This window comes from Larimichthys crocea, chromosome XXIV, assembly GCF_000972845.2.
Source record: "Larimichthys crocea isolate SSNF chromosome XXIV, L_crocea_2.0, whole genome shotgun sequence".
NCBI lineage: Eukaryota > Metazoa > Chordata > Actinopteri > Sciaenidae > Larimichthys > Larimichthys crocea.
The window spans coordinates 11,240,952-11,266,797 of record NC_040034.1 but is presented as its reverse complement, the minus strand read 5'-3'; the positions used below and the strand labels follow the sequence as shown (position 1 = coordinate 11,266,797).

The 25,846-nt window shown below is 41.4% G+C and overlaps 1 protein-coding gene across 3 annotated transcripts; it reads left to right on the top strand.

Moving 5' to 3' along the window:
* The first annotated feature begins 223 nt into the window (after window positions 1-223).
* zfyve28 (zinc finger, FYVE domain containing 28) lies at window positions 224-24,514 on the top strand. Of its 3 annotated transcripts, none has more exons than XM_010734182.3 (14): window positions 225-694; window positions 14,339-14,479; window positions 17,083-17,220; window positions 17,414-17,616; window positions 17,761-17,850; window positions 17,978-18,067; window positions 18,164-18,265; window positions 18,357-19,904; window positions 20,179-20,274; window positions 20,736-20,899; window positions 20,988-21,104; window positions 22,141-22,242; window positions 22,378-22,481; window positions 22,612-24,514. In XM_010734182.3, exons 1-14 carry the CDS (start codon window positions 659-661, stop codon window positions 22,741-22,743), a joined length of 3,063 nt encoding a protein of 1,020 aa, XP_010732484.2. In that variant the 5' UTR covers window positions 225-658; the 3' UTR covers window positions 22,744-24,514. The 3 variants fall into 3 exon arrangements, with proteins under 3 accessions (XP_019132656.1, XP_010732484.2, XP_010732483.2); XM_010734181.3 differs by having other exon boundaries at window positions 226-694; window positions 22,138-22,242; XM_019277111.2 differs by lacking the exon at window positions 20,179-20,274 and having other exon boundaries at window positions 224-694; window positions 22,138-22,242.
* The last annotated feature ends 1,332 nt before the right edge of the window (window positions 24,515-25,846 follow it).

The following is a 25,846-nucleotide window of genomic DNA, read 5'->3' as shown; positions in this document are numbered from 1 at the left end:
TGGATCTATACATAATTTTGAAACATTTCTAACTGAGTAACATTCTTTTGTGGAAGAAACATAAATACACCACATATCAACATTATTATTAAAAATGATTCAAGCATAACCCGAGTAAACATGCCTGCCTGGAGAGGATCACATGTATAACACTTACATGGTCCACATTCCTGACCTAAGGCGTGTGGGAGTCACGGTATTTGGGAGCAGCACTTGAAGGCATCACTCGCTGGGAAAGTGGGAGGTGAATGTTGTCAACGTGACTGTCATCGAGCAACGTTCGCGGGGCAGAGAACAGCGGAGCCGTCGCTGCTCCGCCAGTCTGTAGCGTCGGGACTTGGAAAGTGGCCGGGCGGGGAAGAGAGGGAGAAGAAGAGACAAGGCAAGCCGACCTCGGGGGGATTCAGGGAAGATGGAAATAAGCCGTCGTTTTCGAATATCGCCTTTCATAGACGCGTTGTAACGTTCAGGACAACTTATCGTGTTTTTTTTTATTATTATTTATTTTGTGGGGAGCCAACCAGCCGCTAGCTAGCGTTAGCAAAGCCAACGGCTGCTGCTCCTGTCAGACACGCACAGGTACAGGAGAGGAGGAGAGGAGGAGAGGAGGAGAGGAGGAGAGGAGGGGTCGGTGACAAAGGAAGGTGGCGAGATAACGATGAACCGCTTTCGAAAGTGGCTGTATAAGCCCAAGGTAAGTTATCTTGGATTCACATGCTGTGTCAGCTCATTTTTTTTTTTAAATATGCATAGCTTTGGAGATAGCTAGCAAAAAAAACAAAACAAAAAACCCAAAAACCGGATCACTTCACACAGCCACACATCTGCTAACGTTAGCCCGTGATCCTGATGTTGTACACTGTATGAACCAGCTGCAGCTCTCCCTTTGTTGTTGTTGTTGTTGATGCTTTTGTTTTCAAGCGCTAGTCAGGGCTAAACAATGCCACAGCTGGGCAGTTTACACTGAATTATGGTGACTGTCTCCAGCTGACATTGTCATTAAATGTGAGGTAAAGTGAGTTTATTTTAGGCGTTTTTAGTCTTAAAATCTTAATAATAACAATAAGATTAGTGATAACGAGAACAGCAACAGTGATATAATTAAATAAAAAAAATAATGGGGAGGAAATGAATGATAAAATCATTTTCAACAATAAGAGATTAAAATGAAAATAGGTATTAAGCATTTTTAGGGCTGCGACTAATTATTATTTTCATTATAAAATGATTTGCTGGTTACTTTCTCAATGAATTTTTAATGGTGCAAAGTACAAATATATTTACTATCACGTAAGACAAAGTAAAGCAGCAATACCTCACAGTTTAGAAGCTGTAACCAGATAATATGTCTGCCGTTTAAGCTTTATTGTCAACATTTTTGAATGATTTCATTAAATGACTAATTGTTTCAGCTCTGTAGCGTTTGAATGTGTTTAATTTGTTTATTGATATCACCCCCCAAAACTGGATAAATTGGTGTTAAAAGCATGAAATCAGCTGCAGCTCGGGCTCTGGACAGACAATTTGTAGGCAAAATCGTCACCTTTTTTGGAGGAGGGGTAGGGGGGGTTTGCTCGTAATGGATGTGCTGTGATTCTTTAAATCAAGCTCACAGTGTGGAAACATGCCTGACACAGCAGAGGGAGTATTGAAGGCTTGGTCGCTTTGTTAAATGAACAGTTTAATATGTGCCAACTGCAGCACTTTTTAGGATGAATATTTCTCCAGGGAGAGAATTATTGTCAACTTTTAGGTTTTGGGTAGAGGGATTGTCAAATACTGTGCTTAATGCGGCACAAAACTGCATAAATCTGAGGCATGTTGTCATTGATCGGTATATACACTCTTATAGTGCCGTCACAGATTTTGTGCTGAAGTTGGATACAATTGAGATCCTCCTACATGGTCTGCTTCTAGAGAATTCTGCTTTCAGTGTTGTCATATTTGACGTGGGTTCACAGTTGCTTGCTTCACAGGTGCTTCCTCATAACCATGTCCTGATTACTCATGCGCTCTTATGAAAAGTTTGTCGGGAAAAGATTGAGCAAAATATTCCATTGAAATGCACTTTGTGAAATGATACACACCACTTATACTACTCAGTATTCTAATGTCGCCTCTTGAATGGGTACAAGAAGGTTATTATTATTATCAGCTGTAGATTATATAAGAACATTATGGAATTAAAAAAAATGATTTCCTTTGACTTTTTGTACTCGATTAAAAACCCTGACTTTTGATAAAGCGGCTGAAGGTGTAAAGCTTTCTCCTCTAATCCGCAAATCAACATGCCTGACTAACATTTGATGACAGTGTGTTTAATGTATGGCGTCCTTTCAGTGTATTGGCATAATAGCTGCACATAAATGGTTGACCTTGCGACCATAACTGCTGTAGATTGTAAGTTACGAAAGCAGATTCTTCTACTGTGGAAAATATATTGAAGAAGCTTAAACAAGTTGAAGACAGTGGTGCGGTGTTATATAAAATCACAGTCTTTTGCTTTACTTAACTAATGTGTGTCAGCATGTATTTCTAATTGGCGGTATAAGATGATAAGTCAGTTTGTCTGGTAATAGAAGACGAGCGCCTTTCCATATCAAGCGATAACAGTGTTTGGAGTTTTTGCAGCAGTAATGTCAGACAGGGATCAAATAAAATGCCTGTGATTATATATTACCTACCTGCTCTTTACCACGTACACGCACCTGCGTCATTCTTCTTTTCTCTGTTTGACCATGTTTGCTGTCGCAGCATTTCGGTATTCCATTGTTGGGTTTAGGCCTAAGTGTTTGGGGTTCACCAGAGTATTGTCACATTCATGAATGACTACTGACTCTGAAATGCTGAGCTATTACATCGGTGCCTTTTCTGCCATATCACGGCCACGGTAGGAATTAGCAGAATTACACATAAGTCTGTGGGTTTTTTAAATGACCACTTCTTGCCTTAAAGGAGCCCATAGAAAAGTGCTAAAAGCCTCTGTAATTATGCCAATCGGCCTCAAAACACAACAGTAATGAAAGGAGGGTGCAGATCACTTTATGCTCCTGCTACTGAGCAGCTAAGCTCGCAAGTCTTTTCTCTCTTTTCGCACAGGGAGAAAATATATTTGTGTTAATTAAAATCTGTGCCCAACCCACATATTCTGGCATTTATAGTTGAACACTGCATAGCGTTGTCATTTTGCATCAACAGTAAGCCATTTATTATTGAACTATATTCTCCTGGAGACAGAAAAGTGTCGAATCAGCATGTTCCCTTGACTGAAGCGGAGCTATTGATATTTCCAGAGCTGCTTTTTACCTCCCCAGATAAGTCCCACTGAAGAGGACTTTCTTTTGCCCCCTGCTACACAATCCCTTCCTGGAATGTGCAGCTCTGTGCGGGACATAATGTACCTGTCTATTCTGCCTGACTCTGACATCAAAGTGCCAACTTATGGAAAAAGATGAACATGTAATCTACAGATTGTTCCGGGTTTCTGTAAAGCTGTTGAGGAAAAGTGTAATGGTTAACTCGCCCAACGTGAGGATATACCTCTGGAACACTTTCCAGAGGTATATCCTCACAGATTTTTTTTTTTACATTCCCCTGAGGCCTTTAAACTGGTTTGGCTGGTTTTCGTGTTAATAGTTAACCCTATTTTCCTTATCCTTCTGTAGGCAAAAGTTTGAAAGCAAAGAAGCTCTTGAGAGGGTGAAATCAGGGGAGAAGTATTCATAAAAATCTGCTTCATCACACGTCCCCGCAGTCTCAAACAAAGACGAGACCTGGCTCAGGTTTCCGAGCAGCCAAAATGGCCACTGTCTCCTCACCCCTCGTTCATCAGTGGCAAACTTGCAGAGTGACTGATGGCGTGAGAGAGAGAGATGTCAGGAGGCTAAACCAGTACACTTCCTCTGTAGCTCTGTGTTCCTCTCATGGTTGTTATTCCATCAGGCGTTCAGGAGCTGACCTTCAGCTCCACACCGCCTCATCTGTCAGTGTGACGGGCTCTCAGCTCACACCAGGCTGGGCACACTCGCCTCCATCTACAGGATGCAACTAATTTGCCTCTCATTCCCCGTTTCTCCCCACCGGACAGTTTAGTGCGATGGGAGCTCGCCTCCTCCTTATCGAAATGTCAAACAGATATCAGCGTGTAACAATGTAGGTAGGAACATATGTAATGTGAACGCCCGATTGCTTGGATAAGGTCATCCAGCATCTGACAGAACTAGGACAAAATGACATCTTCATTTTTGAACAATAGAATTGTAATTAATGGTCACGAAATCTTTAACAGATTAGATCATAAGAACAATTCTTTAACTTCTTAATTTTACCCTTTTATTTCGCTAAAAAAATCTAAAATCTATTTATTTATCACATCATTTTAATAGACGTTTTTCATAGAGTGTAGCTCAGTTGGTGGTGCCTTATCTCCACATGAAGTGCATGCTTATAGATTTGAAAGAATTTGCTTGTAACGCAGCTTTAGTATCTTCTATTTATCTTTTAGTATAGTAAAATTTGGAACGTATTGGCTCTTGGCTTGTAAAGGCAAACGTTTTTCCCGGCAGTACATATGACTGCACAGCACAGGAAAGTAATAAAAAGTTGTATATCAGTGAAGAGATAATAGAAACATTAAATCCATACTGTAGTGGACACAAAAACAAACCCTGTACAGTATAATGCAAACCGTACATACAGTAAGACAATATTGAATGATTTTTTAAATTATTAGTTAACCTGTAGATTACTTCCTCAGTTAATTAAATAATCAGATATTCTATGACATGTCAAAAATGTGGAAAATGCTGATCTCAATTCCATAAAACCCAAGAAAAGCAGTAAATACATACATTTGATGAGCAAGAACAAATGAATTTGTGTATTAAAAATAACTTAATCATGTAAGTTAATCATGTATTAAAAACCTTGTTGGGCTGATCATTTCAGCTCTAAACAAAAGCTTAATCTCCATATATTTACTATTTTAAGGCCTAATCACATCAAATCATCTGTTTTTGTTTAAAGAAACTAAGACATGAAATCATTTCGACACGTTACTGTAACACAACAAGGCGTGTAAGTATTCACTGTGGTCATAAATCATTGTCAAGCCACCATGAAAGATGCTTTAGTGATGTTTATCCACTGTCAGGGAGAAAACCTGACATGTTGACAGCTGATGGTCTTGACAAAGCAGCACATTTTTTATTTATCGTTCACTCAGGAGCCAGTTTTGCTCCTGTTTCCAGCTGTGTTGATGCTTAAAACAGTAAAGGAAACTGTAACTATATGTCTGATTATAAACTTACTAAAATCTGTACAGATGTGGAGACGGGGTTGTTAGATAATGCTTTTAAACAATCTGTGACAGTGCTAAGAATTTTAAATAAAATATTTTAAATAAAGGATTTTGGTCTGTTCTGACAGAATACTGTATGTCACTGTATAGAAAAAAATCTTCTTTACATTTAGGTTGATACACATTAATTCTACGACAATGAGTTAATTAATTGGTTAGTCAGTTCACAATCCACAATTAATTTGATTATCAATCAGTTTGGTAAATCCCCTGGTTCCAGCTGTGTGATTTACTTCTTATCTTTGTCTGTGTGATTTTAAAAAAACTGAGAAATCTTTGAGCAATTTTTAGATTTTAGATTTATTAATCTGCAGATTAATATGAAAATAGTCATTAGTTAGAGCCCCAATTGATTCAGTTTAGACTTGATGAATTTAAAATGAATTATTGTTGTCAATATTTAGGTACTTCTCCAAGTTAATAATATAAAATCTTTACAGAAATTTAAAATTATAGACGAATATCCTGGATCGTCATGTACATTTTCATCAGCGCTTTTTTGTCTGATATATTTTATCAGCTCTCAGGAACTGGTGAATCATGGCAGTTTGATTTCCTCAGTAATGATGCGCCACTACAGGGTATGACTGGCCTAGCTGTAGTCGGTTCTGCTGTTGTTTACATGATTTATCTTTTGTCCTTCATTTGTCATTTGTCATTACCCTGATTTGTTTGTGAATATTGCTAGGATGCAAGCAGAAGAGCCAAAACCAGATTCAATTAGGATCTTGTCTTTGCAGAGTTGGTTCTGCACAGCTGACACGTTGTGTTGACGGAAGAGAGAACAGCAAACTGCTGAGCAGTGGGCAGCGTGGCTTCATATTTAGCCCCGTTTCTGGAGTTCTTGGTGGATGCCCCATTCTGCTTACCCACCAGCCATGCGGTAATTGATTTGGTGTCAGCTGCCGGGATTTAGAGAGCTGACCGTAGTGCAGATCGAGACAGGCCAGGCGATTGAAGGCCTTTTTAAATTTATTGCAGGATTGGGGAATCAGGGCCCACTGTCCGAGGTGTGGGGAAGCGATGATTGAAGGAAAGTAGCTGTGGATGAAGAGGTGAGATTTAAAGGTACCACAGAGAATCAGCTAGTCCTGGTATCGACTGAGAGGCTACACTCATTATCTACACCTGGTAATAATTTATACCCTCCCTGATTTTAAAATCCTTCCTTTCCATTTTCACCAATGATAAACATAAAGCATGCACTCAAGGTGCCCTTTGTCTATATTATGAGTCTGACTGTTCCAGGAAAAGCCAGAGAATGAAACGCCACCCGTCCTGCTCTGGGCTCTGTCTTAGCAGCATGGGAGAATGGGAGGGAGAGGAGGAGAACAGTAGGCTTGTATTTTTGGGATTAGATTTTGGCCTTGCTTACAGTTGGCAGGGGATAAGATGAGAGGATGTCGCTTTTTAGCAGCTCTAGCGTTTCTCCGTACTGGATTCTAGGGCTGGGATATTAAGAAATCCTAAAGTACTGACAAATTGAAACAACATTTTTAAGAAACACTGATATTCTAGCTCACATTTTAATGGAAAACAGTGTGTGTTCAATAGGTGAACGTTAAAAGATGTCTGTTATTTCATCTTATAGTTTCATGTGCCAGAGAGAGGAGTGACAAACGTAAAGTCAGTAATGTCAAGCAATAACACAAGTGCCATCTTTAGAAAAAGACTGGCGTTTGCTGAAAGATTATATTTGGATTAGAGCTACGCAAAATATATCTTTGCTGTGGGTATAAACTTATTTGGACAGGTAAAAAGATCCATATATCCGTATCTGCTGCTACATGTTTAATAAATGTGTATTTATTTCTTTTACTACTACTGATTTTGCTACTCTGGTTGAGATGTTAACAGCGGTGCAAATTTAGGCGCAGTCCCAGTTGCACAAGCGTGTTGACATGCATGGATTTAATTTCCACAGATAACAATCATAGTTGCGTGTTTACTGTCCACGGCTGTCATCGTGTGTAATTTGAAAGAGCCTGGGCAACGCCAGCTCTCAGTCAGTGTTCATAACGATGAATGGTGGACAGAATAAGCCTGGCCTGTGAGTCATGCACTCAACCGTGAAATGGGGATGCAGGTCAAAATTGCACGTAGGAATCATGACAGCGCATAGGTGGGTTTGTTTTGAGTTTCATTTGATTCAGTAAGATGCCAGTATTTTCCATCACTGGAGTTTTTGGATAAAGACAGTCGACATGCGTCTCATACACTTCATGAAAAATGTCAAGTTGGTGATTTTGTAAATCAAAATTTCCCCTCATCCCCTCTGTAGCCAGCTCTGGATTGTATAACCAGATTATTCTTGCATAAGAACTTCCCTGTGGTTTGCTCGGAAGAGGGGTGTCCCCACGTGTCACCACAATACCATCAGGGGATCCTGGACACGCTTTGTACCCACCTAAATCCCCTGCGCCCTCCTGTGTCACCTCGGCCTGTCGTGCTAAACCATGTGCCAGGCACATGCACAGGTCATTGCTTAGTCCAAATGCCAGATCAGGGCATCACTCTGAGGAGACAAGCACACAGATTATACTATCAGTCCAGATGGGCAGACCACTCTGAATATATTGAGTCAGTGAGCTGAGTTAAGTCTGTAGTCTGCTGTGGATCCAACTTTGAGCTGGGTTGGTGCAGAAATGTTCCTCAACAGTCAGTGATTACTTACATTTATTTAATTGCACTTTTATCAAATATATCTGAATTAAAATGTGAACAGAGTGACTTTAAGACAGTTGGAGTTTATGCCTGAAAGGTCATCATCAATAACTTAGCTTAGTAGTTGCGGAAAACAGCACAGAGGTGAGGCGGGGAAAAAAACTCCTGATGCAAGCTGAACATGAAAGGAATGACTCAACACATCCGAAGCTACTTCAGCATAACACTGCATTCTTAGAGAGAGAATACTTTTTATTCTGCCAAATTTAATATAAATAATGGCCGAGGAAGTTTCCTTGTTTGTTACCAAAACGATTGGCTCGCTCATGCCAGGGCTTTTATGCTGAGTCCTGAATAATAAATAAGGTGATGAACTGTATCCGGCTGCTTTTTTGCCAGTCTGCCAACTGACTGGATGAGGCAGAGTAAACTGGTTTCCCCTCTACAATATTTGCCTCTGATCCTTGGAAAGCAGCCAGAAGGCAGCAAATTGAGCCTGCAATAGAGTATAGAGGGCAGAGGCAAGGTTTCTCATAAGTCCCTTAAGTGGGCTCAGTGTGCACGCACCGATGCTGTGGACGCTCATGAAGCATTAGCCTGACGGCCTCCATCATCTGCACAGTCTGAATAGAAATGAAGCCTAGAATCGGCGGCTCAAGGAGAAAGCTGAATGAGATGATGTTCATCGCAGCAGCAACGGGCAACTCTCTGTAACACGTTTCAATAAGAGTCACACTGTCATCGCCTGTTATTGATTTAACGTTAAACAAAAAGGGGCAGAAATCTCACCAAGTCACTGTGAAATGTTGTGATTGAGGGCGCTTAACAATAATTGTCACCCTGGATGAAGTGGTGGGAGCCTAATAGTCTGAAATGATGGGTTTGTGACTGTATTGGACAGAGTTTTTGAGTCATCTCAAAGCGAGGGCAGCCAGGACAACTGACAGCAGGAGTATAACAGGAGAGTGGCACACCACAGGGGACGAGAGCTGAATCTGCTGAATCATTTCCTCCCTTACGCAAGGTAGAACTGTCATTGGTGGTGATGACACAACTCGCAAGTTCAGGAGTCAGATTTCCAGATGTTCACACACTTACTTAAAACAATATAATCTGCTCGTAGGGAGGTAGGCTATTGTTTTTCAGTTTCTTCAATTGATTACTTGTTTTTTTTAGGGTTTTTTTTGACTTTTTCATTCTGTGAGTGTAGATGGAGTAGAGTTGAACTTTTTAATAGTTGCAAGTTATTGTAAGGCCATGTCTTCTTTTTTTTAAACCGTTGTCTGTATGTGTAAAGTAAATGTCAAGGCCCATACTTCACTCTTTGCCAACCCAGTGTTATGTAAGCAGATGAAAACAGGCACTTGTTTCAAAAGATAGCTTGCCTTTTTTGCTTTTCAGAGTCCAACATTATCAGTGACTCATAGTCCACGTAACAAGGTAAACATTAATGTTAAAGGCTTTACATTTGAATTTCAAACAAAGGATTAGGCTGTATCTTATCACATGCATGGCTTTATATCTAAGAGACAGTTATAGCCCTCATTATTTAGAGGCGTTAAGTGTGCTTAATTTGATTAGATAATAAAGTAGCATTACTGCTTTGACTTTTGCCGTGACCCAGGACACTTCGGCTTGTAGAGGCTTTTGTAACGTGTAAATCGGTTGCCAGGAAGCATCTGTAAGCGCTGTTGACTCAAAAACAATCAGCTACGTAAACAGGATGTCCCTGTAGTATTACAAGCTGTAACATACCTGCCAAATATAGCTTGTTGTAGGGGGCCAAACAATATATGACACGTTACTGTAAATGTAGGAATTACTTTGTTTTATTTATCTGTGCATACATGGAGAAATGTTTGCGTTTAAGAGTTGGAATGAGTGAGAAATATTTAAGTATGCTAACTTCTATTAAGTTATTTGGTATTTCAGTTAACCATGTTAAGTTGTTGCTATAACTTTTGCATAATACATAATGTAATAAACATTCTAAAACGATAAAGCGTTATAAAGTTGTGTTTATATATTGACCATTACCTCTGTTAGTCTTCACTTTAGATGCTAATGTTAGCTTTGTAACTAATCTCTGAGTAAGAACTAGTTTGTGTGGTTCAACCCGTTTTAAATCAAGTGACGTTAATCTTCACTTTATAACTAGGCCAAGGTTAAATTTATGAACAGCTGGTGCTATCGGCTCCTGGTTCCCACACTAGTGTCAGAAATAGAGGTGAGGTAGACATCTCCTGATCATCGCTGACTTATCTTTTCATGCCTTTTTTCTAATATTCGATGAATGACGATTCAGCTGTGCACCAAACTTGTCGACCAAACAGCTCAAGACATGCTATCTATAAGTAAAACAGCATGTCTCGAACATTGCCTGCCTTTGATTTTTTTTCCCCGTGATGCAATGCTGCAGGAATGTTCCCTCTCGTGTGAGGAATGCAGCAGGAGGAGGCTATAGGATGCCGTCTGTCTCAAATGCTTCTTTTCTTCCTCCGTCAGCTTTTGGCCTATATGCTTTCGGAAATCTCAAAATGAATGCCGCCACTCTTTGGACCGTGTTGTGCCTGGGCTAGAAAAAGGTCTTTCACTGTCTCCCCCTCCTGTTTCCTGTGTGGTCGTCATGACATTTGTATCATAGACTCACTCATTGTTGGGAAGTTGTGCAAAGTTCGGTCAAATCTGAGTCCTGACTGATGATATCATTGCTTTTTTCACTGTCCAGAGATTAAATATGGACATAAAGAGAAATAGATGATGTTGCAGTGTTTGTTTTTTGCTTCCTTGTATTTAATTAAGATTTCCTTTGTGCTCATTTCCCCATTCATAGAAACACACTTACGTTTATTCCTATTATTATAATACCAATGCAATTATCAATATTACTATTTACAGCCTTCTCTCTGCTGATTATTTGTTTTGGTCTTGTGTCTGTGTATTTCTTCACACATTATATATATACAGTATAGAGCATTTATTTGACCTTGTTAGGAAATAACTTAAGAAGAGTGTGAAAAACTTACTATATTTGCCTGCTGTAAAACTCAAGAGTTGCCTGCTTTAGTCTGGAATACATGCCTTTTCTGCATTGTTCTTCCAAGAGACATCAAAATTCACACACAAGCTAAATGTGCAGGAATATTATCGATTTTGCTCTGCGGGACACACTGGGTTTTATGTTGGCAAGTAGCTGCTCCACTGAAGTGTTTTTGGCCAAGAACAGAAATGGCAATCTGCTCTAATCCAGCGCTGCTGTAGCTCTGATTTACCAGTGGGAAAAAAATCACACATTAAAAGGACCATACTAGTTTTTTTTTTTTACAAATGACTAATTATCCCTCTTGCAACTGCATTAGCACCCAACAAAAATATGACAAAAAATAAAACTTCAGATATGTTGATTAGGCTTTAGTCCTGTGCTGTGACGTATCTCAGGCCTCTATATAACCTTTATTATATTCAAAATATGTTTTCCCCTTTACAGTAATAATGTGACAAGTACCCAAGCTGTAGTTTATATCTCTGTGTTTTCTCCTTGCTGTTTGTTTCATTATTAATGAGAGGGAGTGAGGGAACAGCACCATGTATCATATTCAGAGAGTGAAGGCGAGGGCCCACAGAGGGAGCATCACGCAACAGGAAGCACTGCAAACTTAAGGGAAAGAGTCCTGTGTAAGAGGTTTCGGTAAATACCAGTGTTCAGTTTTGACTTCACGAAAACCACTTCCAGACAGTCGACGTGAGGCAGCCAAACCAGCCTGTTTACCGGTGTAGCTCTCCTTTCTTCCAGTCTGTACAGTCATGCTGTCCTTTTAAGCTCCTGTACCGTCACTGGGTCCATGTGGTTTGTGATGATGCACGTCGGCATGTGGTCGCCATTTTCAAAACCATTAACCTTTCGATCAACGCAAGCCCTCCATGGTGTGTGTGTGTGTCTGTGTGTGTGTTTGTGAGAGAGTGCATAAAGTGTTTGGTATCTTGCTTGACCTGTAAAATTGTATCCAATTATGAATTGTTGTGTTCTTTTATGCATCACTGTCTCTTCCCTACCTTGTGTATTGTGAGGGGAGCATGGTGGGAGATAATCCTCCACCATAGCCAGGCTGTTTAATTGCACCTACAGTTCTGGGGAGCTTTCACGCTATATTAACCTTTGTTAACTCCTCTTGTGAGAATTAACGCCATTTATTTTCCTATACTTGTTGAAATTTTGTTCTGTATGAATGTAAATTTGTGTTAACCCACGTCTTGTCTTTGCCCATAAATCACCAGAGTACCTTGGCAAATGGGAGAGCAATCTGTTGTTAAGCTGGCCTATACAATGGCCTACTTACCTGATTTTATTTTTGTCCCTACAGATCGGCAGTATGTTGCTGTATTATGCAGCTTTGGTGTTTGTGCTGTATTGCCTTGACTTGACTGCTCTCTCTCAGTTGCGTGATTTATTTGCATGAGATTAAGGTTTATATCCCCAAAGCAGAAGATGACTAAAAGCATTAGACTCAGACTTTTGGTATATACAACTGGAGTAGGTGAAACCCTCCACCTGTTAGTGCTGCAGTAGCAGATTGTTGTTGTAACCAGGAGACTTCCTAAACATAATAGGAAATTCATGTGTTGACTTGCCCACAGTTAGAAAACCATGTCAAGCTGGCTTTCTGGAGACTACAACTCTCCATGCCTGACACTTTATTTCACTCATGCAGAGCTCTAAACAGCATACAGATCAGTTCCCCAAAGGACAACACATGGAAACTAGTGTAATGAATGAACACGAGTCGTTTTCCTGAGTAACTAGTTGACATAATGGTTAAAAAAAGAGCAGATGAAGAGTGTATTGTGTTGTACTCGCTCTGTGTTGTTGCTGGATGACATCAGTTACTAAATTTTGCAGCTGAAATTAATAATTGACTCACCGCATAAGATCAACAAACAGGATGGACACTGGGGAGTTTATTCACATCTCTCACAGTTAAACAAGACATGAGAGTTATCCTGGCTTAGCTTGGCCTAGACTCTGTTTATAGTTAAATAGAAGCCTTGTTTGCTTCTATATTCGGTCATTTCCTCTGTAAATATTGTGTTGTTTTGAAATATAAGTTTGGGTCATGTGATTTCACGGTCATTGATGCTTTGATATTTGTGGCCACAGCTTAAGAAGCACTTAGGAAAGCACACTAAACCTTTTTGTACCGCAGGGCTTTGCTGTGATCGGAATGAGGTTCACTAAATGAAAGATGTTCCGAGATGTTTTAAATTTGATGGCAGCCTACGGTCCAGGAACTAAACCTTTCGTATGTCTGTGACTGAGACTCACAGAGACTCGAGGCTAAAATTATGAGATGCTCACATTTCTATGAGTAGATACTCATTTATCTGTGGACAGAAAACCCCAATATCAAGTTTCATTTTTATTTTTTTTGTAAAGAATGATGAAAAGAAACCCAGAATGAGAACACAGACTGTCTGGCTGAGGCTACATGTATATTAAAGAGGGGTCAGGCTTTTGTTGTGGGATGATTCAAAGTCAAAGCAAAATGAAATACAACAAATAAGCTTAAGGATATTGTGGGATGGCAGTAGATCAGTCTGTAGGGATTTGGCTTGCGAACCGGAAAGGTGGCCCATTCGAGTCCAGCGTTGACCAAAGTATGTAGGGTATCTCTCCACATTTGCATTTTTATGAGCCCTTTGTGTGTGTAGTATATCGGGTAAAATGTAAAAACTTGAGTGAAAAAATAATTTCCCCTCGAGGGATTAATAAAGATTTTATTCTATTTGTGAAAACTAGGGCTGCAAACCAATTAATCACTTACTCATTTAACAGAAAATGAATTATTTTGATCATAAGTTAATATCTTTGAGCCATTTTTAAAAGAAAAAAAATCCAAATTTATTTGGTTTCAACTTCTCAAACATTCGTTTTGGACTGTTGCTCAGATAAAACATGACATTTGGATGTCATCTTTGATTTTAGGTTTGATTTTGTAGACATTTTAATCGATTCAGTTAATCCATCATGAACATAATCAACAAATAAAGTCATTATGAAAATAATGGTTAGTTGCAGCAAACTACTGTACGTTGTGGTACAGGATGTTAAGAAATAAGTCAATGAATGAGCAGAGCAAACATACAAACTTGGTCACACAAAACAAAGAGAGGAGGTAGACTATATTCAAACCCAATAATTCATCATCACTAATTTTAATTTGTAATGTGCTGTTTCTGTGCATTGCGTCATCTGTATCATAATCAGCTAACACCCGTGTTGAAAATGACCTCTTTGTGTCTCTTTGTGTTTCTGTGCAGAGGACGGACCCTCAGCTCCTGGCCCAGTTCTACTATGCTGATGAAGAGCTGAATCAGGTGGCCACTGAGCTGGACGGCCTCGATGGCAGGAAGGACCCTCAGAGATGTACCCTGCTGGTCAACCAGTTCAGATCCTGTCAGGTCAGCAGAGAGAAACCAACATGCTCAAAGTCAACATCTTTCTGTGCCTTTGATTTCACTGACAACACATTTCGTTCTGTTTGAATTACTGTTGATGTTTCATTAATTCCTTATAAATAATATATGAAAATAGCTCCTAAGTGAAGCACAGCTCCTCCTTTTATATTCTAACCATTAAGAGATCCATTCTTATATGCATTCAGTTGAAGTGATGGCAGGACAAAAGCCACACTTCAGATAAACTTTGTTTGAACTTTGAAGCGACTATGGAGTTTATAGATTATTTTTATTAACATAACCACCTGACTGGACCTTAATTTGGCCTGCAAGATTAAAATAGACAACGCCCTTCCTAGAAACAGGCGTGGTAAATATGACTGTTGCCTTACAATCATTTCTGGGTTCTTCTATTGAGCAGCTTTGCTGATAAGATAAGTAGACTTTGTGTATCATGTGGTCATTAGTAAATGGTTAAAAGAGCAGCTTCATCAAGAGGCATTTTATAACTGTAGCTTTAAATGAGATGAATGTTTGGAAGATGAACTGGTTCAAAGATTGCTTTCTGTGTTTTTTTTATCTTAAAGGTGCAATATGTATGAATTTAGGAGATTAAAGTGTTCAAACATTCAAAAGAAAATATGTAGAAATAATAAGTTTATATACTGTGTTGCAGAGATATCTACTGAAGTTAGCAGCTAGTGTCAGCCTGTCCTGTCTCATAGTACCTCAAGAGGCAATACTTAATAGTATAGCTCAGGCCTCCCCCTTATAGTTTCAGCTGGGAGATGTCTATGAGTGGTGAGTTCAAGTTACCCAGTTACAAAGTTTTAGTCTAATAAATAAACAAAATAAACTCACAAAATGTCAAGAAAGGAAATATTCTTACACATATTTTCCTTACAAACTTTGCTGTCACAGTTTCTGTTGCCTGCTCACCTGACTCCAGTCCAGAGCTGCACGGCTAACTGAGCTAACTGTTAGCAGCAGTTATGACCTGATATGTTTTCCTCTTATGTTTTTTGGAGTATGAATCCGACAGGTGGAGACTCTAGTCTCAATTTTTACATATTGCACCTTTTTTATGATGACTGTATGTTAAGTCTATGTGGTGATAAAAGTGATTGTTACGGGTCTTTACGTGGTCAGGGCTGAGAGAACCTTAGAAGGTGATGCTGTGTGCATGAGTGATGGCTGCCATGCTGTATCCTGCTGAGAGAGCTGGAGGTGGTGGAGGGGAGGTCGTCATGTGGCCCGTTGTGCCTTGGCCTCCCCCCACCGCCACAGCACACAGGGGAAAACCACTTAATAAGGTCATCACTTACCCCCCTCCATCCCTCCCTCTGCCAATCTGTCACCTTGTTTTTCTTCTCTATTTCTCTGCCTTTTTGTTGTTCTCATGCTCTTCATCCTCTTTCTGATTCCGAGTTTATTAAAAGGCTTTTTTTCAGCCCTTGTGAATGACTAGCTCTTGTTAGTTAGGATGTGTCCGTACCTCGGATTAGTCACACCCCACAAGTTGTCGTAAAAATGTTTAGCGGCAAACTCTCAGCCCTTACTTGTTCAGAGAGGAGTCTCTTCAGTGGCATGCCTCCTCACGAGTTTCAGAGAATGAATTAAGCAGCATGATACCCCACAGCTCCAAAGCCCCAAGAATAGAAGACAAGTGCACTCAAGCCAGAGTTTTGCACTTGAACCTGCCACTGCAGCTATCAGCTCTCATTCATGGGCCTCTGTGGGGGTTGCTGGCATGCTGCTCATATTATGTTGGCACGGCTGTTCTTACAGTGTGGCCTGCTGGAACAGGCGGGCAAGTATGTGTATGTGTGTGTGTGTTTATAGATGGACAAAGATTGAGTTAGACGGCATGCACAAGAGAGAGGAAGGGAAAGAGAGAACCTGAAAAAAAAAACAGAATTGAAGCCAGTTTTGTGACTCTGGCGTGTCAGGTATCACACTGGAGTCACTACCTCTGGATGATTTGAAACCAACAGTAGTGAAGGTTATCCCTGTCCCCTGCTGGGAGACGTTCGCAGACAGTGGGGTGATACTCAGACCGGGCCAAGACACACACATACAGCACACAGCCTTAAAAGAATCGGTGGTTAAGCTCTCCTTCTCAAAGCTTTTTAATCTTTCTCCTCGGGGCGAGCAGAGAAAGACGCAGTGCTGTGCCTGACAAGATTACAGTCTACAGTGCAGCTGTGGTTGAGTGAAAGGCTCATTGTAAGTCATTGTTATGGCTGTTGTACATGCCAGCGGCACATAAGCTCTTGATTAGCTCTTGCTGTGTGTGACACTGCATTTTCACTGCTGGAATTATGGGCTTAAGTTTAGTGTTTTTATTGAGGGAGAATGTAACTGCGAGTACCGTAATGGTCTTGTGTGCTTGTGTCAAATTGTGTTCATTCACTCCCTAATCAATGGACTTTAAACACTGCAATACAATGGCCTTCTTGAAAGAAGTGAAGCTTGGATCATTAACCAAACATTAACGTTAATCAAAGTAAACACTGAGAAAATTGCTTTCCATGGACTCACTCATGTTTATCCCTCTAACTAGTTTGTTCAATTTTGTTTTCTGTCACTCTTGTGCTCATCTGCAGGACAATGTGTTGAACATTATCAATCAGATCATGGATGAATGTATCCCCAACGACCGGGCCAACAGAGACTTCTCTGTCAAGTTCCCTGAGGAGATTCGTCATGACAACTTGGCTGGGCAGCTGTGGTTTGGGGCTGAGGTAGTGTATTCCCTCCAGTGTCAGTCTGGGAGCAAACAACCTTGCTATGTCCCACACATGTGCATAGAAATGCTGTATTTCATTTTTACAATTGTGGTGTTTTGTGATTGCCAAGTTTTCCATCGTAGGCCTAATTTTCTCAGTTTGATTTTCTCTACAAGGCGATATTATTCATGTACATGTTCTTTTGCAGTGTTTGGCTGCCGGTTCCATTATCATGAACAGGGAGATAGAGAGTATAGCAATGAGACCCTTGGCTAAGGACCTTACTCGCAGCTTGGAGGAAGTACGCAACATCACCAGAGACCAGGCCCTGAGAGACCTCAACTTGTACACGGACCGCATGAGGGACGCATTGCGACATTTCGACAGCCTTTTTGCTGAGTTTGAGCTCAGGTAAATGAAGGAGCAGACGTTATTGGCAATTGTAGCAACAAGATTAATCCACATTTATCATCCTCTCAAGGATTTGTTGGTGCAAGTTTGCCAAAAACTTTCAACAAAGCTGTGATTGTCATTACATTCCACTTTCTTTGCCAGTTATGTGTCAGCCATGGTGCCTGTGAAGTCTCCCAAAGAATACTATGTACAGCAGGAGGTGATCGTGCTCTTCTGTGAGACTGTGGAGAGGTCAGTTTACAGAAGAACAAACTAATTACAGCCTTTAGAGAAATGCTGACTTCATCTGAAATTTACCAGAATCTAACTAATATGTGGAGATGAAGGGGTTCATTTTTTTATTGTGCTGTTGTCTCAGGGCCCTGAAGCTGGGCTATCTCACACAAGACTTGATCGATGACTATGAACCTGCACTGATGTTTACAATTCCCAGACTAGCCATTGTGTGGTAAGTGTTGCCTGTCCTCTCTATTCTTTTGTCCAACTCTTTGCTTTCTAGTCCCTGCTGCCCTCTTACAGAACTTTAAACATGTTTGTTTTTTAGTGGGCTGGTTGTGTATTCAGATGGACCTCTCAACCTCGACCGAAAGTCAGAGGACATGTCTGAGCTCTTCCGGCCTTTTCGCACTTTATTGAAGAAAATCAGGTAACGTCTGTAAATATATTCTAAGAATATAGTTGAATCCTTCCTAAATGATCTTCCTCTTTCATCAGTATGTTACAATGATTTCTTGCAGAGACCTGCTTCAGACCCTGACTGAGGAGGAGTTGATTACACTGGAGAGAAACTTGTGTATCTCTCAGGACGGGGAGCTGTCCACAGAGCAGGAGCTGGCCACAAACAGCTCATCAGCTCCGGTCCAAGAGAATCACTCGTCCTGCAGCCCAGCTAATGACTCCTCCAAGGGGGAGAGTGGCGGGGAGCAGGAGCATCTGGCTGTGTTTGTCTGTCCCAACCAGGGGGATGAGCTGGCTGAAGTGGAAAAGGGGTGGGAGGAGGTGGAAACCGAGAGGGGGGAGGAGGAGCAGGAGCAGGGCCTGCTGTGTGAGGAGGCAGAGGAGGCCGAGTTGGCCTGCTCCATGCAGTACGATGAGGAGGAACTGGAGCAGCTCAACATGATGGTGTACCGCGTGGGAGACGAGATGTCCACCCTGCTGTCGCCTCCCAGCCAGGGTCAGTCCCCAGCGCACCAACCCCACAGAGGGGAGGCAGGAGGCTCAAGTGGGGCTTCCAGCACTGAGGCCTCTCCCCGCAGGCTCTTGGTGAGCCGGGGAAGGACAGGAATCTATGTAGAGGAGGAGGACAGGGTCTTCCTTATAGATGACCTGGACGCGGCAGGAGACAGCATAACCAGCATCTCAAGAGAGGCCTATAGTTGTGTCGCCTCTCCTTCCAAAGCACCAGAGTCTGTTCGTCCTATACACCGCAAGCCGGGACCACGGCCAGACTCTACCAGGAACGGCTGGTACCCTGAGGCCCAGTCAGAGCAGCCATATCCACAGCCACGCAGCCAGAACACACACTGTCCAAAGGCAAAGCACCCTCCTTGCACCTCTGCTCCTGGCTCTGAACCTCTGCCTTACACAAACGGGTGGGAGATGGGTTTGGAGGGGACAGCGTCTGAAACAGCTGAGGTCGTCGCTCACCGTATGGGTGGGATGAAGCTGTCTGCCACAGTCATCTTCAACCCTCGCTCCCCCAGCTTGACAGAGCTGGCCGTGGACAAGCTACTGCTGCCACGGCCCGCTCCCTCTGAGATTGAGCCCTGTGGCCCCCTGGTGGCCACTCACTGCCTGCTCAACTCCTGTGTCTGCTGTGGGAGCTGTGAGGATGGCCACGAGGATGCCATCACCACAGAGACCACGGGACTCGGATTAGGCATCACCCTAGGATTGGACAAACACTGTAAGACAGCAGCCCCCAGCTCTGTCATCCAATCTTCTGCTTGCCGGCTGCCCCCACGAGGCCACGAGCCTCGCAGTAAAGGTGAGCTCGCCCAGTTGACTCCCCCTTCTTCCCGCTGCTCTGCAGAGACCTTGGAAGAGGATTCAAACTTCCAGCTCTGTGAGAAGTGCCTGGTGGTGGCTCCAGGGCCAGGGCATCACTCTCAAGACTGTGGCTCCAGTGGAGAGGATGGACCCTCCTTGTGCAGCCACCAGCTGGGGACTGAAAAGAAGCAGCAGGCCAGCGGAGGTCGACAGAGGGACAAGGAGATGGAAAAGGAAAAGCCAGTAACTAAAGACTCGAAGAGGGACACCAAAGAGGACAGCAGGAGGAGCTCTAGGTGTGATGTCATTTCTTTGAGTCATTTTTCTAGCTTTATTTCATGTGATCTGTTTTCTTTTGCGGACATATGACCCTGACACAGTCTTGCATCAACAAAAACATCAACAAAATAATTTTATTTCACCAGATTTCATCATATATTGCGAATTATTCTGTTGCTTTCATCCAGTGTTTGCACGTCACCTTATGTGTTTTTTGTTTTTTTTTACCATTGTGTTTGTTGTGTTCTTCTTTCATTTCTCCATTTTTACTGTTTATTTGGTTGTTTTTAGTTTTCAGAACTCTCCTCTCAGCTCTGTGTCAGGTAGTGACTGTGAGAGTGTGTCGGTCACCACATGTAGTCTGTCAAGCAGTGCATACACTCCCAGGTAACCAATCATGCATGAAAGTGTGTGTTACTGTCATGTGTGTGAGTGGGTTTTTTTTCCTGCCAATGCTCTGTGATCGTAACTAAAATGTCTTTGTGTGATAGATGAAAAGATTGTCTTTATGCTGTCCTTTGTTCACATTCAGCAATTGATTGAAGTGTCATTCACTCACTCACTTTCTGTATGGGCTACAGATGACAGCATTAATTTGCCTCCTGGCGTAGACTGTAGATTTAATTAGTCAGATGTTGGCAAGTATATTTAATATATAACAGGAAATACCCGGCAAATTGTAATGTGCATACAAATAGTAAAGAAATGTGTGGTGAATGGATGAAAATCTTCATTTTATATCCTTCATTAGTCATGTTATCTTAAAGATTAAGATTAAATATGAATTGTAACTTGTATTTGAAGAGTTCGGAAAAAAATAATATTGATCTTGCCCTTGCTCCCTCCAGCCCTGTCAGCAGTTTGACTCCCAGCTCGGGGACGTCAGAAGATCTGGACCATCAAGAGATCCAGCTTGCCATCCAAGATGCTAAGATGGCAGCCAGGAATAAGATCCGATCACGCTTCCACAGCAGCAGCGACCTCATTCACCGCCTCTTTGTTTGCATATCAGGTAAAAGCTCTCACTCTGTACGTCGCTCTCCCTCCATCTCTTTGTCTCTCTCGTGCTGATATCCATTATGTGTTCTGGCATGATGCAGGTGTTGCTGATCAGCTCCAGACCAACTATGCTAGTGACCTTCGCAGCATCCTCAAAACTCTGTTTGAAGTCATGGCAACCAAGTGTGAGCAGGGTGACAACGATAAGCAAAAGAAAGGTGAGGAATATGTCTCGGGTTTACAATACGTCCTCTCTACCTGATTAATATAATGCAGAGAATTCAAAACTGCCTTTGTGTAACTAAGAGTGTTTTCATTGGCCCAGATACTGTACACAAATCGACCCTGTCGGTCAAAATATTTAATGTACTTGTAAAGATTTTATATTTGTCTGCAAACTTTATGTTCACTGTTATTGTTAAATCAGCTATGATGGATATTTTTATGATAGCGATGTAATAAATGACAATATGAATGGGGTCCCTCTTAGCGATGAACCCACAGAGAAATATTACCCGACTCTGCAGCCCCCATCAGTTTTATGGAGCTGTAATCAGTTTCACTTTTTTAGCTGTCTTTCAACTTTACTGTTTTGATTTATTCCCGTCACTTTCATTGTGTTGTTTTTGGCCACAGCAGGCAGCTGCAGCAAAAAAAAAAGCTCTCTAAAAACCCAGTGTACACTACCTGCTCATCACCAAACAGCAGAGAGACACCGTTAGGTGACTATATTGGAGCATTTAGCAGCTGAAGAGACAGATATTTTCCTCCGGAGTAGGCAGAAACCAAGAACAGAGCTAAAACAGTGACTCACATTTGCCCGATGGCAGAAACATCGCTCTAAATGGATGATAATATTGCCCTGTGTGTGCTGGATGTGTAAATAAACAACTGTTTTCTAACTTCACCACATTAACCTAAAAGGTTTTGATATGTCAGTGGTGTTTCTGCTGCCCCCAAGTGCCAAAAAATCAGTTATTGCAGGTTTAATTAAGTTATAAAGCTAAATACTAGCGTTTTGTTTGATAAAATAATTATCTGATTAGTTTTTGACTCTAGTTTAAATGAATGTAAAATCACTCATGCAGATGTTGCAAAATGTTCTACTATTGTAATGTCTCCTCGTCTGCCTCAGCTAGTCTGTACTACATTGTCTCTGACTAGTTTATAACTCTACTGTAACACAAACAGTAATCAGTCACACATTTTACACTGTTTATTGTGTTTTATGTCTTCTTCTGTGGTCTCCAGTAGGTCCTGTTCTGCGTAGTGCAGTGCTGGAGGACTGTGCTCTCTGCCAGGAGACCATTTCTTCATCGGAATTGGCAGCCAAGGCGCGGGAGGGCCAGTTCGAAGGTCAGCAAATCCACAAACAGACCCACTCAGAGTTTAGCTGAAATGTCAGCCTGTTCCTTTCCTCTGCAGCAGATGTACTGATGACTAGTGACAGGCCTACTTTGTGTTAACGCGTTTCTCGTTGGCTCTGTGCAGACCCTCCAGACTGGGTGCCTGATGAAGCCTGCAACTCCTGCATTGCCTGCAAGGCTCCTTTCACTGTCATCCGTAGGAAGCATCACTGTAGAAGCTGTGGAAAGGTACAATGACTGATGCAGCCCAGGTGGCAGAATTCTCAGTTTAATGCGTATTTGATGAAACTGTTGACTCATACATTGTGAATCGTCATTATAGGTAGTGACTAATACGTAGCATATTGTGTCATTTCAGATCTTCTGCTCTCGCTGCTCTTCCCATTCTGCTCCTTTGCCTCGATATGGCCAGGTGAAGCCTGTCAGGGTTTGCACACACTGCTACATGTTTCATGTCACGCCCTTCTACAGCGACAAGGCCGGCATCTGACCCCAGATCATCACCGAAAGCACACAGTCCGCCACGGCAAGAGCATATGCAACTGACAGATCCACAGCTGTGTACAAAGCAAATGCCACACTGCTCTGGTTAAATTTAATGGTCGCCATCATACCCGCTAAGCAAGGCTTCAGAGTAAGGCTGTTACAGATGACAGAGCAGAGAGACGACAAGAGACACGCAGCCACGAGCGATGATTCTGTTGCTTCAGAGAGACTGGTGCATCCCTGGGAACCAAAGGGTTTGATTTCAGTGCGCAGCCAACACACACAAATTATTCACAAATGCCTGCCTGACTACAGTGGTGAAATAGGGAGTGGGGATGAACAGGCAATAACTGATTTTGAACTGGCATTGTGCAACGGTCCTCTGTAGCAGTTTGCAGCACAAACTGAGAACAGGCCACCTTGTTTGTTTTGTTGCTTTACGTGTAAATGAAAGGACTTGTGACATATTTTCTTATGCTTTAGCGAGCTTCCTACGTTTGTGCCAGAGTTCCCACGGGACTCGGATTACTCAAAAGAATGTAAGTCATGATAACCATGTAAATAAGGATAATTCTGGTAATAGCTACACTGCAATGTCTTCAGTAAACGGTTACTGTTTATATGGGAGCTGGGAACGCAATGTCCACCAGGTTACCAGTCCCAGTAAAGCAAAAATGAAAAATGGACAGCTTTTATATTGGGATTCCTTCATGCTTTTAATGGCAATGAATGTGTAATTATCACTTGAAATGGGGTCTATGTTCCAACAAGTATGACTGTTCACCTCTTAATGGCAATGGGCTGTGCCCTTTGCTTCTACAGTTGCACCATAGCATGTTTAGTTTTCTCTGGGGACTCCGCTGCACTCTGAGATGGATAAAAGGGATTCCTTAGTCATCGCTGTCAGGTCTTTGAAGGCCCCCTAGTGGAGAGTTGACCTCTCTTCGCTCAGTGCTCTCATCAACATATTGTGAACAATTTGTTCTGAACTAGAGGCCTTCTCAGGTGCTGGCCTACAGACTACAGGCCGATTATTACCCACTGATTTCTCTTCTCTTTCAATATAGTGCAATATTGTGACTACTAACTGCAATGGTCCTGCACATTTTAGAGACAACCCTTTGCTATTTGGATTGTAGTTATATGCCATTTCTCAAGGGAGAAGTTTGATTGGGGTTTAACTAAATTATTTCTCTTTGGCTTTGGCAGTACCATCGGACAGGAACGTATATTTTGTTCTCGCACTGACTTCCTTTGTGCTCTTCAGTCTGCTTCCATTGCAACAACAACATACAAAGTATCTTCCATGCTCATTATATATTACAGTTTGTACATCTGAATGGTTTGAAGTGGTCGATCTGCATATATGGACCTTTGAGCGACATTAATGAACTATAACATTATGTCCATTCTGCTCTGACGTAAAGCAGTTTCTCAGGCATTACATAATCAAAATCACTCACCTACTGTTGGATCAATTTTATTTTCATCAAAGAACATATGAACTGACTTTGAAAAGGTATGTTTTTTTTTTCTTTTATAAAGAACAAAAATAATGTATGAAGCTATACTTACTTTTATGTAAAATACAAGGAATCATGCAGTAATTAAAGGGCGGGATATCCTATTATTGTTTCAGAGCTGCGTCTTATTTTGTAAAATTACAGGACATTTACATGATAAGAGCTGTGTGAAATATTCAAACAAACAAATGATGTTATATAGTTTTAAATGCGATGTATATTGAAATAAATTACTTTTTCCTGTTTAAAAAATGTCGACTGAAAACTTCTGTTACAGCAAAGTAACACCGAATTTCTGCCTTGAAATATGTCAATAGATTTGTGTCCTGGATTGTTTGACCCGTTTTTTTTCTGTCCTCTGCCCCTTTCAGCTGTAATGTCATACAGCTCCACATGCTATGAGCTTGAGACACTGAGCACAGATGGCTTAAAATTGTAATAGTTGAGTGTTGATTTGATTGATTTGAACAATTACTGACTGAATATTCTCCAAAGATGCATCACTCACAGCTATTTTAGTAACTATTTGTCAGTTGCCACTTGAGTAGGCAGTGTTAGCCTACTCATCAGATGAGCAACACCCTGCTTAACTGAATTTCTGAGTTTTACAGAGTCGGAGTGACGCATTATTGAAGCTGCATATTTTTCCACATAGCTAAAAGGGTGCTACGCTGATTAACAGAGAAAGATCAGTTTGCTTGTCATGAGAAACCACATCGTCCTGTGAGCACAGATGTTAAATGTATTGTGTGGCTCTGGAGGGAGGTTTTTAAATCTCTCTGCAAGAATTTGTAGGAGTCTTTACCAGGCATGGACGGTCTAATGAAACTAAGGTGTTGGTTACATTATGGGAAGTCTTGCATTTTTTAAGCTTGAGCCACATTGGAAACTAAAAGTCAGACTATACCTACTTTGAATTTGAATTTTTGCTTTTATCAGACTGTTGAAATACCTCAGCTTCATGGAAATGCAATACAAAACTGCCTTCCGAGTGAAATAAATAGGTCACCCGGAATTCCTTAATTTACAGATTTAGGCAAAAACAGTAGTATGCTGCTAACATACACTCATGGGCCACATCATTACAACAATCTGATGTGATCCAATACAACACTCTGCAAGGAATTCTACTTTAATGAAGCTCATAATTTGTCATTCTAGTTGTTTTTGTTGACAGTCATAAAGGTAATGATTCTACTTTACAGAGAAGAGTTAAATCTGGGTCAACTGGACATCTGTGAAGATGTTTCGCCTCTCATCTTCAGTTCTGACGTCTTCACGGATCTACAACGAAGTCCAGTTGCCCCAGATTCTCTTCCCAAGTAAGATGACCTTCATGACTGAGAACCTTTACGTAATTCTACTTTATGTTTATTATTTAGGTCATGGAGGGTGGTGGTGTTGACAGCAATATGTTGAGAGCTGTTTGTAATATCATGGCTCTCACATTTATGTAAATGTATAGGCCACAATATTAGAAACGCCTCTCAAAATAATGCAGTCAAGTTCAACAACACTGCAAACTACAACCTCAGTAATGAACATATAGTTAAATTATTACCTCTCTGACTGTGTAAGTCAAAA